Source organism: Cricetulus griseus, chromosome 3, assembly GCF_003668045.3.
Source record: "Cricetulus griseus strain 17A/GY chromosome 3, alternate assembly CriGri-PICRH-1.0, whole genome shotgun sequence".
Taxonomy (NCBI): Eukaryota; Metazoa; Chordata; class Mammalia; order Rodentia; family Cricetidae; genus Cricetulus; species Cricetulus griseus.
The window spans coordinates 58873335-58887802 of NC_048596.1; the positions used below are offsets into that span (position 1 = coordinate 58873335).

Genomic DNA, 14468 nt, shown 5'->3' on the forward strand with positions numbered 1-14468 from the left:
TAAAGAGATCCCCAAGCCAAGGGCCCAGCTGTTAGGAAGGACCCAGGGCCACTCCTCTTTCTGGAGGCAGCTCCATGTGCTGTAGCTGCCCAGGTTAGATATCTAGGCTGTCTTCCCCACCTGCATCTTCATTCTCCTCAAAGGGCCCATCTAAACCCACCAGGGTCGACATATGGTATGGTGGGCAAGGGTTATGGGCCATGCTAAGTATATCTCTGAACCAAAGGTAGATAACTGAATACAGAACTGCAGGGCCTGAACACATTGCTCCCTTTCTTTACTGGCTAGAAAGTGCCAAAGGCAAGCCTGGTGCAAAGATATCTAGGATATCTAGGCTGGTGGCCCCACCTGCCTTCTCATTCCCGTCAGGCTATGCACCACATAAGGCCTGTGTCCCTACTGAGTGCAGCTGCTCTGGGTGCTTCTGTCAGCCTCACACATGAGCACAGCTGACCACTATGTCCTGCCTCTAGTCATGCTGACACACACTGTCCATTCGCTTCAGCAGCCTGGTCATTTCACAGATGTCTGTACTGACACCTGACACCCTGAAACACTATGGCAGGGCTAGGGGACCCAGCATGGTGTCCCAGAGGACTTCTACTTTGCCCACCCGGAGTCCAGCAGTTATCTCCAGATAGCAGCCCTAGAAAGCAAGCGACAACTCCAGGCCAGGTCCTGTCTCTTGGGCTACCAGAGGATAGTCTTAGACCCAGAGGAATAGAGGGCAGCTCTTGCCCTCACATCCAAGGTTAGGCAGTGTGTGGAGTGCTAACTGTGGAGAAGGGTCCAAGCTGTGCTTACACACTTGTGGCCATAACACTGACCTTGAGTGGGGAGCCTCAGCAGAGGTCAAGTGCCCAACTTGGTGCCAGAACAGATGAGAATCGCAGCCCTGAACCTGGGAACTGGAACAGCTCATATATCCCTCTGTAGAGTGAGACATATGAGCTGTACAGGCAGGGTGTGCCCAAAAGAGCTTCCTGGATCAGACCCTTGCAAAGGTCCTTGGTGCTCCTGTCCTTGCTTGGACATTACCTCTCAGAGAGGACATCCTCTTTAAATGCCTCTCCAGGCTGTGAACAGCGCCGAGTTCAGTTGCTGACACCAAGCAGGACATTAAGGAGTGAGTTCGTGAAGACCCAAAGGCAATCCGAATCCCACGTCTTCTCACTGTGCACTCCCTTCCCCCACCTTCTCTGCAAGCTCACACAGATCCTGGTCCCTTATATCATTAGATGTGTGGTCCCAGGGCAGTGCTACGTTATGGATCTGCAAGCTACGTGTTCTAGCCTGAGGAAAAGGGGCATCGCTCTGGGGAGATGAGTAGGTAGTGGACCTTTAAAGAGAATGGAGGATGCCGGTCCAAGGGTCCAGAGAGGCTCCAAAAGAGCTGAGAGGGAAGAGGCTTAGGGGTTTAGTTGGTGCTCAGGAGAGGGTCAAGGCCCAACCAGGTAGCGATGACATCCAGGTAATAGGAACCCCAGTTCTGCAAGAAGACAGGTGGGGGAGGGACAGGGCTGAGGATGGGGCTCGCCCCAAAGGATGCTTCCGGGATTAGGATAGGCGCGGCCTTCCTTCCCCCACGTGACCTGAATCCAAGAATTCTCTGGTCCCGGGAAAGTCGGCGGGAGTGTTCCCGAGTGCGCAAGCCTGGAGCAGTTCACGCCTGCGCCTGGGAGGTGTTCTAGGAGGTCCCCGGGTCGCCCCGCCCAGCGCCCGCGTCCCACGTGACCTATCGAGGGGCAAACAGGAGATCAGCTGACTGTTCGCGACTGCGGCGTCATTCCGGCTATAAGCGCGCGACCTTAAGTATTCAGCTTCGCTCTTGCCGGGCCGCCGCTACCATGCAGACCCTCGGCATCTTGCTGCTCGCTGTCGGCCTTCTGGCCGCGTCTGCCTCCGCTGTTATCAGGTGAGCACCCGGCCTGTACTCGGTGATGAGGTCCTCCGAAGTCCTGCGTGCTCCCGGGGGTGTGGGAATGCACCTGTACACTCAGCGCGGCCTTCCATGGGGCCCTGCAGACTGGTAGGGCGAGAGACTCAGCATGCAGGGGTCTTCTGGGCTCCTCTCCACTCCTGTGGTCCTATGGGAGGGAGTAGTACTGTGGCCACAAATGAGTTTGGCCCTAACCTCCCCAGCGCGGGGGGGCTTCCGAGGAGCAGTGCTGCTCCATGGGTGGGATTGTGGTGACTACCAACCCAGCTGTGGAAGTCGGAAGACCCAGTCAGCTCGTAGGTTTTTTTCCTGGGCAGGACTTTTCTTTTAAGGGACCCTGTTTGACAACTGTGCACCGGTATTTACTGTGCAGAAGTTTACTCAAAGGTGTTCCCACTGGTCCTGGGTGATGAATCTCCCTCCCTCCTGAGTCACCCAAATCCCAGAGAGAGGAGGTATGGAGTGTCCCAGTTCAAATACCTTGGGGCTGAGATTTGCCCCATTGGTGACCAGGCCCCTGTCAGGCCTTTGAACTTAGCCTTTGTGCTAGATGAGGCCTTTGTGGTGGCCTGTGTTTTCCCACTCTGTGATGGAGTCATGTTTGTGGCAAGTGGATGAAACCATAGACTGCTGGAGCAGAGCTGGCTTGGCCGGCTGGGCACCAGGGCTGAGTGGGAAGAACTACAGCCTGTAGGTTCCTAGCTGGGGGTGGGCAGCCTCAGTGGAGCCATTGTAGGGAGTGGCTTAGGCTTGATCCTGCCCTGGCCTTGCCCTCTCTACCCTCAGGCTTCCCTTCTCTGGGGAGAAGTGGCATTGCAATGGTGAAGAGAACTCCAGGCTCCCCAGGACTAGGCACCAGAACCAAAGCCACTCTCTTGTGATCCTTGGTAGCTTGGGCTGTTGGCATGTTTCCTGACCTCTGCAGGGTGTGTGCCCCCCACCCACCCCCAGGCCAGAAGCCTGGACCTTCCAGTCTACCACTCTTAGGCAAGACTCCTATCTTTCAAGAGCACTCCCTCAGCATGCCAGGAAAGGCCAGCTGTGACCTTGAATACAAATCCCTGGGCTGGAAGTTTCATCAAGTGAGTCAGGCCAGCTCTCCTTGGGGGCAGGAGCAAACTGAGGGTGGAGTGATGGCCTGAAGGACAGGACAGAGACCCTCACTCTGCTATCTAATGGGAGAATTCCCTATTTAGTGGGCTGCACCAGGGCTGCAAGGAGCATGTCTGGGCCACCTGGGTTAGAGTGCTGGGTTTTGTGAAGGGTGGCAGGGCTGGCTAGCAAGCTCCTGCATGGTCAGGGGTAGAACCTCCAGGGAGGTCAAGATGTTGCTGTCAATGCAAGCCTGGAGTGGGGGGACACATCCTTGTAGAGTTCACACGGCAACAGATGCCACCAGGTTCAGTGTTTCAGTCCTGGAGTCCTGTGTGCACCTTGCTTTGGATGCACCTGTGCCACTGCCTTCTCCTCCTGCAGGGTTGGGTTCTCCAGGGCACAGGGCATAAGTACCTGGCCACACCCTAAACACATCCCACTAGCCACTAACCCAGGAAAGATTAGTGTAGGCTGACAGAGAGGCTTGGGGACCAGTGTGTGTGTTGTTTGTTTTGCCTCTGGAGTTAGAACCACCTGACTAGGGTGTGGTTGGTGAAGGGAAGAGGTGGGCACACTAGCTTGGATGTGAGGAACCAGGCAGGTTGGAGCCTTCTGTGACTGTGAACTGAGGAGTCTGTGCTGGTGATGGGCTGCCCTTAGCTGATTTGGTGGGCCACTGGGCCCTATGGCTTTGGGGCAGGAGTTTATTATATGTCGTGGCCAGTTTGAGATATAACGGGTCATCTAAGTGGACATAGTTTGCTAGAAGCACTGAGGCACATGGTGGCTGACAGTCACTCTGTACTGAGAGGCCTGCGTTAGCCCAGCCTGGAGTATCCTTGGGTAGGATCTTCTACCCAATCAAAGCTGTGCCCTAACATACCTCTATCCCATCTGGACAGAATCCCCCTGCGCAAGTTCACGTCTATCCGTCGGACCATGACAGAAGTGGGCGGCTCTGTGGAAGACCTGATCCTTAAGGGTCCCATAACCAAGTACTCCAATCAGTCACCTGCTGAGACCAAGGGGCCAGTGTCAGAGTTGCTCAAAAACTACCTGGATGTGAGTGATGTTGTGTTTTGGAAGCTTGCTTTGAGGGGTGAATGTGGGAGGGGGCTAGCTTCCCTGGGATCAGTAGTTCTTCATGGAGCATATTGTCAGTGGGGTGGGCTTCCAGATTCAGCCACACCATTCCTTAACAGCATCTCATTCTTGCCTTCCTACAATCCTTGCTCTTCCTGCCTTGACAGGGGCCTGCTCAAGCTAACGGATGAGTTAGGGTGGCCTTGCTTGGTCCTTGCAGGAGGTTCTTCCTGGGTCTTTAGAATTTTCCTTTGTTTTGTTTGTGGTCCTAGAATTGAGCCTAAGGCCCCATGTAGGGTGGGCAAGTGCTTGGCCACCGAGCTACACCCACAGCCATGCCCTCCCCAACCCCACAGAAAGTTTTGGACACCAACTTTTCAGTTCAGACCTGGCTTTCTAGCCCAGAACTGCTGCTGGTGTCTCATTTTCAGGACTATCCTATGATGTATAGAGCAGTCTGGAATCAAACCCATTCTGGCCCGAGCCTGCTCTAGGGCTGAGTTATGGGAGCCTGGGGAAGCAGTTACTGGGCCTGTTTAGGTATGACTTACTGGAGCCTCTGTGTGCATGTGTTATGTGAGGCCTAAGCTGATCCCCTGGCCCACTACTATCACTTTGCCATACTTCCCAGGACCAAACACCCCCTTGCCTTTTAGGGCCTGCTCCCTTTCTATGGATTGAACTGATTAAGGCCTTGTGCATGGTAGGCAATTGGTCTACCACTGTGTGCTCAACCCTCCCCTTTTTACTTTTACTTTTTATTTTGAGATAATTGCCCAAGCTAGCCTTGAACTTGGAATCCTCCTATCTTGACCTTCTAAGTAGTTGGGATTACCGGTCTGGCTCAGCAGCCTACTATCTCTGAAGGGGAAACAAGCTAAGAGAAAACCTCTGCAAGTCACATGGTGAACTGGTCCCAATTCTGTGGCAGGTTCTGGGCCAGAACCTGGCATCGAATGCCTCTGCCTCCAAGTCTTATAAGCCCAGGATGGCTGTGTAGCCCTGGGCATTGTGGTTCACTGGCTGAATTGGCAGTGTCCTCTGTCTTGTCTGACCCAAGCTGTGGCAGTGACAGGAAACATGAAACCCAGGCTTGTGTTTGGCTGAGGAAGGTGGAAGATCTGCCTGTCTGGGTCTAGCTGGCTAGTTTCTACACACATGCATGCGCGCACGTTCACACACGCACGCACGCACGCAGGCACGCACGCACGCACGCACGTACAGTTTGCTAAGTTATGTTCTTTCCCTTTCCCAGTTACTTCTCCTGGGTTTTCTGATGCTAGCTGGAGTTCAATGGGATTGGACCCTGCATCTTATAGCCACCAGTGGCTCAGGCTCCTTCCCAGGGAGACAGTATTGGTGACCCATAGCCACTAGTTAACAACTAGGTTTCCGTGCCTGCCTAGCCCCTGGAGTTGGCAGCCCTGGTGGTCACTGCTGTCTCTATGAATAAATGGCAAACCAAGCTCAGACTTCTCTGCAGTGACTAAGTTGAGGCCAGTACCATTGCCTCCAAGAGGTGGCCCATCTCATCATTGGTTCCACAGGACAGTCCCCAGACTAAGGCCTGTGAAGCAAGTACAGGGCAGGAACAAAGGCCCTTAGAGTCAGGTGTGACACTCTCAAACAGCAGAGGGGCCTTCCTGACTGGCCTTATCCATCACTAGGCTTGTGGAGGTCCCAATAGTGTCCCCTTCTACTTGTCCAGTTTGTCCCCAGCCTCATAATACATTAGGTAAAGGGGCCCAGAGTCTTGGAGTTCAGTACTGGGATCTCAGGCCCACCCTTCTCAAATCTATTCTTTGGAAATCTCCCTTCCCCTTCAGGGTCCAGTAGATGGAGATAGATGTGTTGGCTGAGGCCTGGGCCTTTTAGGTTTGGTTTCCTAGATAGCCAGAAGCCCTCTCAGGTACCTCCTCTCACCCTAATGATCATTGTTCCTTCCCCAGGCCCAGTACTATGGTGAGATCGGCATCGGGACCCCCCCACAGTGTTTTACAGTGGTCTTCGATACTGGCTCCTCTAACCTGTGGGTCCCCTCCATTCATTGCAAGCTGCTGGACATAGCCTGCTGTGAGTCTCCCTGCTGTCCTCTCTCCCAGCACCCCCGCTGAGGATCTCGAGGAGAAACTAAAGGCATCCTTTAAGGTGCCTGGCTCTGCTGTCTTATACTCTCAGCCATGCTCAGTGGCCTCTGGAACAGTCAGGGTGACAGAGGCCCTATTGTGGGGGCCCCTGAGCAACTGGTATTGACTTACCTCTCTCTGGAGAACTGGGGTTCCAGCCCCATCTCTTCAAAGTCCAACCTTTCTGGGAGGCTATAGGAGGTGGGTTGGGCTTGAGATTTGCAGACACCCAGATCTAGGCCACCTCCTGGACAGTATTTTCCCACCTCTCCACCACATCCTACAGGCCCTGCTCTCCTGCTCTGCTCCAAGGTACCTACTTACCAGGTCTTGTCAGCTGCAGCCTTGTCATTGAGGCTGGGATCTTGTTGGTTAAGGATGGAGCAAACTGAGGGCTGTGCCACCTGTAAGGCCAAGATCAAGACTTTGGGTTTATAGCCCATGGTCCAGGGGGTCCTCAGTGTATGGGTATAGGTCATGACCAAAGGCCAAGTTGAAGAAATAGCCTGGACTGCTGGCCCCACAACACCCCGGGGAGGCCAGAGACTATGGTGGTGGCAAGCAGATTAACTTTCCCGCTCACCTACAGGGATTCACCACAAGTACAACAGCGGCAAGTCCAGCACTTTTGTGAAGAATGGCACATCCTTTGACATCCACTATGGCTCAGGTAGCCTCTCTGGGTACCTGAGTCAGGACACTGTATCGGTGAGTCCCTGCAGCCTGTCCCGGAGCTCAGAGGCCCCTGCTGAGGCAAAGGGTTCCATCTTGTGAGCACCTATAGCTGAGGAAGGAGGGAATGATAACTTCAGCCGCCTGAGAGGGCTGCCAAACTTGGATGTCTGTGGCAATGCTGGGTGATAGGAAACAGAGACAGACCTGCTAAATTAGGATGCCACTTGAACAAAGGCCCTGGGGCAGGAGAGCCCAGCGTGCTTGGTGGTAAGAAAGCAAATGGGAAGGTCATGGGCAGCCTTATTGTGTGCAAACTGGAGAGACAGCCAGGAGTTCCCGGGATTGGCAGAGTGAGAGGGAAAAGCAAAGCTGGGGTGTGCAGGGTTGACTAGTAGGGACTACCACCCTGAGCGGCTGCTGACAAACCCTGGTCTGGCCAGTGAGCTTGCTGGCTGGTGTTGGGGACACTGGCTGAGGATGACTGTGCTGGATGCTTTAGATTTGAGGTGCCAGCTGCGTATTCTTTTGTTTTTTGAGACAGGGTTTCTCTGTGTAGCTCTGGTTGACCTAGAACTTGTTCTTCTTCTGTAGACCAGGCTGGTCTCAAATTCAGAGAGAGCCACCTGCCTCTGCCTCCCGAGTGCTGGGATTAAAGGTGTGTGCCACCACCCCCTGATTGCCACCAGAGTGTCTTTAAGACCCTGAGGAAGGTCTGGGCTAAGGGGCCAGGCCTGGGGATAGAAAGGGTCCCTGGAACTTATTGTTGCTGAGATGGGTTGGAAAACCCTGTCCATGCTGGAACAAATGTTGTGAAGGAGCCAGGAGAGAGAGAGTGTCTGTGATGGGCTCTTTTTATGTCTGAAGGGGGATCTTTCAGGTGGAGCTTCTTCCCCAAGGAGAGGCCATTCACCACTTCTGAATTAGCATCAGGACATCAGGGTCATAGAAGGTAGAGAGCAGGAAGCTGCAAATCCTGTCAACTGGATCCTATTGGTTGGGGCTAGGACCAGCCAGCAGCATCCTGTTCACCTGGCCTTTGTCTGGAGAGTGACACCTTATACCTATGAGATGAGAGCTCTGCTCTTTCCTTGCCTGTGGAGGGCTCCTTGTGATGTTTCTCAGGGGCCCCTCAATACACAGGATGTCAACTGCCCGCATTACATCTTCTGACATGGCCTCAGCAGCAGCTCTTTCTACTTCCTGTTCTGGTTCTGTCTGCAGCCTCAGCTTGGTGGGGAGGGCAGATGGTGGGCAAATGGAGTGTGGCTTCAGGGTGACAGTTGCTGTGGCTTACCCAGCTGCTCAAGCTGCAGGCTCAGTGGCTCGTCCCCAAGTCCAAGGGCAAGAGCAACACTCTCTTGGTAGATGTAGATATGGAGGGGTGGGTGAGGTGGGAGCTGACAAAGTAGCCTCTCTCTCTCTCTAAGTCCCTCAGAGAGTGACTTTTTTTGACACCATGTCCTTGTCTCCAGCTGTGTGACTATGATCAGCCCTTCTTTTTTGGTTGTCCTGAGAGGGAATATCAGCTGTGACATATGTGTTCTGGCCTGCAGGTGCCATGTAAGTCCGAGCAACCAGGAGGTCTCAAGGTGGAGAAACAGATCTTTGGGGAAGCCATCAAGCAGCCTGGAATCACATTCATCGCAGCCAAGTTTGATGGCATCTTGGGCATGGGATATCCAAGTATCTCTGTCAATAATGTGGTTCCAGTCTTTGACAACCTGATGCAACAGAAGCTGGTGGAAAAGAACATCTTCTCCTTCTTCCTGAACAGGTGCAGCAGGAGAGGCGTGGCTCTCACCTCCTGGGCTCAGCTCCAGGGGGAGGGGTATGGCTGGGACTTAAGAGTCTGTGCTATGGGCTTGGCCATGACATCAGACCTGAAGCTGTCTGTAAGGCAGGAGTTAACTATTATCTGCCTGAGAGAGAAGGCCATATGCCAGGGGATTTGGCCAGGAGGTGCCAGTTGCTTAGGTCAGAGTCTTGGCTGCTGGAGTTTCCCTCCTATGACCAGGTGGTTAGGGTCCTGGGACTGGTAAGGGCAGATGTAGTTTCTGCTTGAGCTTCTGGTTACTAGGGGAGACATAGGGTTATGAGCCCTGATCTGTGACACAACTCTGGAGCTTTCCCTAGGGCAAAGCCAAAAGTCACTGAGGCAGGACTGAGAGCCCTAGTTATACACTGAGTGTGGCAGACCTTCCTGTTAGCAGAGATACTCCCCGCAGTACAAATGACACTCACCTACATACACACACACACACCTTTGCAAGGAGCATCTAGCATCAGTTTCTTGCCTCCTGCAGGCTTGTTTAACAGCTTTGTTCAGGAACTTCAGACAAGATGGACAGCAGGGTATATAGGGCTCCTGGATGTGGGCAGGGTGTAAGTAGGTGTCCTCCTGCTCTGAGCTGCTGCTGCTGACACACCCTCCTTTTTCTGGACTGACTTAACTTGCGTGCCTCAGCAAGGGTACCCTCCAAGTGCCCACTTCATGTTGTTTTCAAGCCTGACCCCTAGCTCCTGACTGGGTCACTGGCCCTGTGACAGCCAAGACTCTTCTAGTTTTGTTTTTCCCTATCTATTTTTGTTCCTTGCTCAGCTCTGGGCAAAGTGATTCCCTAGAGGCAGGGCCATGGATGAATGCACAGGGTCCTTAGACCCCTGGGCTCTGTTCCCTAGAATATGGGGTACCTAGAAGTTGGCCAGGCTGGGCTTAGTGGCACATGCCTTTAATCCCCACACTCAAGAGGCAAGGGCAGGAAGATCTGTGACCAGATAACAAGCTCTCCAGGACTGGATAGCCAGGACTACATATAGATACACTATCTGAAAAAGTTGGCCAGGTCACAGACTGGAGATCTCTGTCTTATCAATAGTAGTCTTTTCCCAGGCCCATGATGGATTAGGGCCTAGTGGTCTTCAAATACCACCTGCCTGTTAGTCTCAAGGCTCAGTTCTAGGATCTCAAGATATTATCTCTTGTTAGAGTCTGTTTTCGAGGAGGAGCCCCCCCTCCCCCCCTGCAAGTAGGAAAGGATGTGGCTACAGCTTAGGCCCCAGGGCACTTACTCTGCCAGCCAGGTCCCAGGCTGGTGATGCACAGGTGTGGCTACTGAGCAAGCAGGTGTGAAACCAGCAGAGTGAGGGGCTGTGGCTGTATGACCAGGTGTGGGTGGAACTTGGTGAGGAGGGGAGAGGCAGGGCTGGTACCCATCCTGTTTCCATCTGGGATTTCAGAGGTGATGACAAGCCAAAGCCAGGCAGGGTGGAGTCCGGGGTACCAGAACAGGGTGAGAGGCTCAGGGTTCCTGAGTGTAGCATAGGCCAGGAGGAAAGTGCAGAGCCTGGTTAGGAAGGCCTAGTGGGATGGCAGATCCTGAATGAAAGTTTTCCTTCAGCTTTAGGTGATTGTGCCCCAGGATGATGCCTGGCCAGGCATGATGCTCACATCCCCGCCTCTCAGTTTATACTTACGTGGTGATTGTTTAAGAACTTTCGGCATTGTAGCTTCATGCCACACTCCCTGTGTTCTGCTTGAGGGCATTGTGGTGGGCTTTCCCATGAGACTAGAGGTGGGGGAATTGAGAGAAGGGTTTGGAGGAGAAGCTGAGAGGGGTATAGAGCATTCCTAGACAGCATGTGCTACGGCTGTGGATGGAGCCAGCTTAGCCTCTCAGGGCCATGGCTCTGGCTTCCTCCTAGAAGCCAGCTTTCAGTTTTGTCAGGCAGAGAGCATCCTTCAACTCCAGCCTGACTCTAGCCTTGGCTTTGGCCAACAATGGCGAATCCTGAACACCCCCAGCCAGCAATCCTTCAGAGAAAGGCCAGCTGTACACAACAATTTATGTGAGACTAGGCTGGAAGCCCCTCCCTAGGGTAGAAGGCTCCACCTTCCTCTTTTCTCTGGGTCTTCCCATCCCTGTGGGATCAAGGATACTCAGCAGGGCAGTAGATCTGGAAATGGGAATTTTGCTTAGGACCTGAGCCTTAGGCTGGCTGTAATCTAGGCTTATCCCTGGCCAGGCAAGGCAACATGAATGTATCATGTTGGAAACATAAAGGGGCATTGGTGTCTTTCCACAGTATTAGAATTTATTGAATAACTATAAATAACAAGCTAAATAGGTTTCATTTACTGTACTTTGCCAAGCAATCCCAACTTTGCTTGATAGCCAGCCACTGGCACCACAGGTTTTTACTCCAATCTTTTCATTGTTGTATGTCTGTAAGGGAGTATATGCACATGAGTGCAGTTGCCAGTGGAGGCCAGAAGAGGGTGTTGGGATTCCCAGGAGGTGGAATTACAGCTGTTTGTGAACTTCCTGACTCCTGTGCTGGGAAGTCAACTCAGTCTTTTCCAAGAGCAGCAAGCTCTCTTAACCACGGAGCCATCTCTCCAGCCACTTTTATTCAAATCTTAATTACAAATACTAACAGGTCACACATTACCCCTCACACAATACTGTCTGTATGCTCAGGTTCCAAAATAGCCAAGAAAGCGTGGCAGAGGCTGCAGAGCCTGGAGAAGCTGTATAGAAGTTGGAAATAGAGATGATAGAAACACCAGGAAGAACGTAGGGAACCACATAAGAAGTCTTCCGAATCCCAGACACAGAGAATCCAGTTGCAGGATTTGGTGGCGGGCCCTTTTCAGGGTCACTTTGGAAGTACACTGAGTTCAGGGGCAAGAGAATCTATTTGAGACTACAGCCTGGGGACAGAATCAAGTGTCCTTTGCCATGATAGTATTCCTGGACCAGGCTCATGCTGAGTGACTGGTCAGAATGCCTTCTGCATCTCAGCCTTGGGTTGCCTCTTAGGAGTCCCAGCTGAGGGGTTTTCATCTGATGTGACTGATAAACGGGAGTCTGTTTGAGCTAGGATCTGATAGTCTCAGCTATCAGTTTGTCAGTTTGTTTCTCCTGGTGTGCTGACAGATGGTGGGGATTTGCTTGTATAAATAAGATGCAGAGCCCTTCTTCCTGCTACTTACACCCGAAGTGGAATAACTCATGCTTAGGATGTTGCTTTATAAAGAGGGGTAACTCAAGTCTAGGCACATTTGCCATTCTGGACAATATAGTGACCCAGAGCAGGTCTAGCTGTACTCAACATCTCCCCAGGCTCCTCCCTCAGGAAGCCCTCCTTGGTTGCCCCACTTAACCCCTTTCTTCTGATCTCTGGCCTTCTGATGACCATCCTGTGCTAATGAGTGACTGACTGACTGACTGATTCTTCTCTCCCCAGGGACCCCACCGGGCAACCTGGAGGGGAGCTTATGCTTGGCGGAATTGACTCCAAGTACTATGAGGGGGAGCTGTCTTATTTGAATGTCACCCGAAAGGCCTACTGGCAGGTGCACATGGACCAGTAAGTCATGGGTGTGACTGGGAGTGGGAGTGTTTTGTAGGGGTGGCATTTGGGAAGCCCTAACAGCCATTTGTAGCTACTTTGCCATTTTAGTTTTCTCATTTTGTAACCCTGGACCATTCAGGGCCCTGTATGAATGAGTTGGTTGGTCCTGACCAAAAAAAAAAACATGTATCTCCAGGGCTGGATCTATCTCCAGGGCTGGATCTAGACAAGCTATGCCCCAGACTCACCTGTGACAGGGTGAGGTGACAGATACACTCTTGCCCCATAGGTTGGATGTGGCCAATGGCCTGACCCTGTGCAAGGGAGGCTGTGAGGCTATCGTAGACACAGGAACGTCTCTTCTGGTGGGGCCTGTGGATGAGGTGAAGGAGTTGCAGAAAGCCATTGGAGCAGTGCCTCTCATCCAGGGGGAGGTAAGCCACTGGCTGATGTGGGCTAGCCAGCAGGCAGAGGGGGTTCCAGAGGCCATATCCTCAGTACCATGTTCTCTTTGTGTCTCATAGTACATGATCCCTTGTGAGAAGGTGTCCAGTCTGCCCTCTGTCACTCTGAAGCTAGGAGGCAAAGACTATGAACTATCTCCAAGCAAATATGTACTCAAGGTGAGTGGGTATGGGCAGTGGCAGTGTGAATCTGGGACATCTTGGGTGAGATGAGAGCTATGTGATCATGTGACCATTTTGGCCTTGCAGGTGTCGCAGGGTGGAAAGACGATCTGCCTGAGTGGCTTCATGGGGATGGACATACCCCCACCCAGTGGGCCACTCTGGATCCTGGGTGATGTCTTCATTGGCACCTACTACACTGTGTTTGATAGAGACAACAATAGGGTCGGCTTTGCCAAGGCTGCCACGCTCTAGTTTGTCCCTTGCCCACCAGCAGGGAAATGGATCAGAGTCCAGTAGAGGAAGCCAGCCAGCCCCACCCTTCCACCTGCCCCACTCACACACATGCACACTCACGGCATTACTGAGCCCTTGGGAGGCCTGGCTGGAGCTGGTCCAGTTGTTCTGTTCTGTGGTTCTGTCCTTGGGTTCAGATTGCTACCCTCTTCCTGTCTGAAGGAGGCCAAGGCCCACCCAGTGCAAGGGCTGCCTTGAAAGGACCCTACTGGTTTGGTAGCTTGCCTTGTCCTGCTTCCCTTTGCTGCAGAGGGCAGCATTCCAAAGCAGGCATATGGGTCTTGGGATCCCTCCTAGAAACCTTATCTGACCTATGTCCCTCACCCAGCCTGGGGAAGACACCAGGCTCCACTGTCCCACGGTCTGTATCCTGGCCTGACAGAGGTCTGAAGATGAGCAGGAAGGAGCAAGAGGACAGAAGCAAAGCTATGAACCTAGTGTGTTACTTGGGGCCTGGCCCCACCCACCTGGGAAAGCATGCCTTAGCCTGGGGCAGAAGCAGGATGGCTGTCTGACTGGTTTTGGCTGGCCTCTGCTGCCCTCATCCTGGGCTATGCCGCTGGGAGCCAAAGTTGGTATACAAATACAGTTGTTTTGGGCCTCTTTCTTTGTGTTGGTGTGTTCTGTACTGCTTCTGAATTCGGGCCTGGGGATGGAGCTTGCTGTACTGGGGAAACCCAGTGCTTCTGAGGGCACATTCAGTGTCAAGCTGGCTGGGGTGGGGTGGGATGGGGCTAGAGCCCAGTTTTAACTTTCAGGGCCAGGCCAGCCCACAGAGGGGACTCTCAAGGCTCTGGCTTGCTGTCTGGCCTTGTGGGCAAGATGAGTCTGGGCTAGAACTGGCAGGTTCTGGGACCTCAGGCAGTAGTCAGCAGCCGGATGTGGCCTTGGCTTGAGACTAGGACAGGCCTAGAATTCTGGGGTAGGGCCTGTGTTGAATCATTTTCAGAGGTGGCCAGGCCAACACCTGCTATACTTTGCCAGGAAACCAGCCTGTCCCCAGAGGAAATGGAATGAGCCCCAATGGGTATCTAGGGCTCCATATACATTCCCTTCTCAACGGTCAGTCCTTTAGCTGTTGCTGGGTGTTAACAAGCAGCCTCCCTCCTGCCTGGGCCTCTGCCAGAAGCAGCCTTCTGCTTTCTGGGTGGAGCTGGTGTTGGAGCCTGCCTTCCTGGGGTCTTTGAGTTCATAAGTCAGAACTCCCTAGTCATGAGCTGCAGTCACTATACAAGCATTGGTGTGAGGGTTGGGTCTCAGGAGAAAGGGTTG

The 14468-nt window shown here is 53.0% G+C and overlaps 1 protein-coding gene across 1 annotated transcript; it reads left to right on the forward strand.

Moving 5' to 3' along the window:
• The first annotated feature begins 1741 nt into the window (after positions 1-1741).
• On the forward strand, positions 1742-13802 carry Ctsd (cathepsin D). The gene is made up of 9 exons (XM_027408899.2): positions 1742-1915; positions 3937-4096; positions 6067-6190; positions 6833-6951; positions 8472-8692; positions 12166-12288; positions 12563-12707; positions 12798-12896; positions 12987-13802. The coding sequence occupies exons 1-9, from the start codon at positions 1848-1850 to the stop codon at positions 13152-13154; spliced, it is 1227 nt and encodes a 408-aa protein (XP_027264700.1). The 5' UTR covers positions 1742-1847; the 3' UTR covers positions 13155-13802.
• Positions 13803-14468: the final 666 nt, after the last annotated feature.

Excerpts from the sequence above, each read along its gene's own strand:
- Ctsd (XM_027408899.2), top strand. The coding sequence starts at position 1,848 with ATGCAGACCCTCGGCATCTTGCTGCTCGCTGTCGGCCTTCTGGCCGCG. Across the intron at positions 1,916-3,936 it reads TCTGCCTCCGCTGTTATCAG|AATCCCCCTGCGCAAGTTCA; the intron begins GTGAGCACCCGG and ends CCATCTGGACAG. Across the intron at positions 8,693-12,165 it reads TTCTCCTTCTTCCTGAACAG|GGACCCCACCGGGCAACCTG; the intron begins GTGCAGCAGGAG and ends TTCTCTCCCCAG.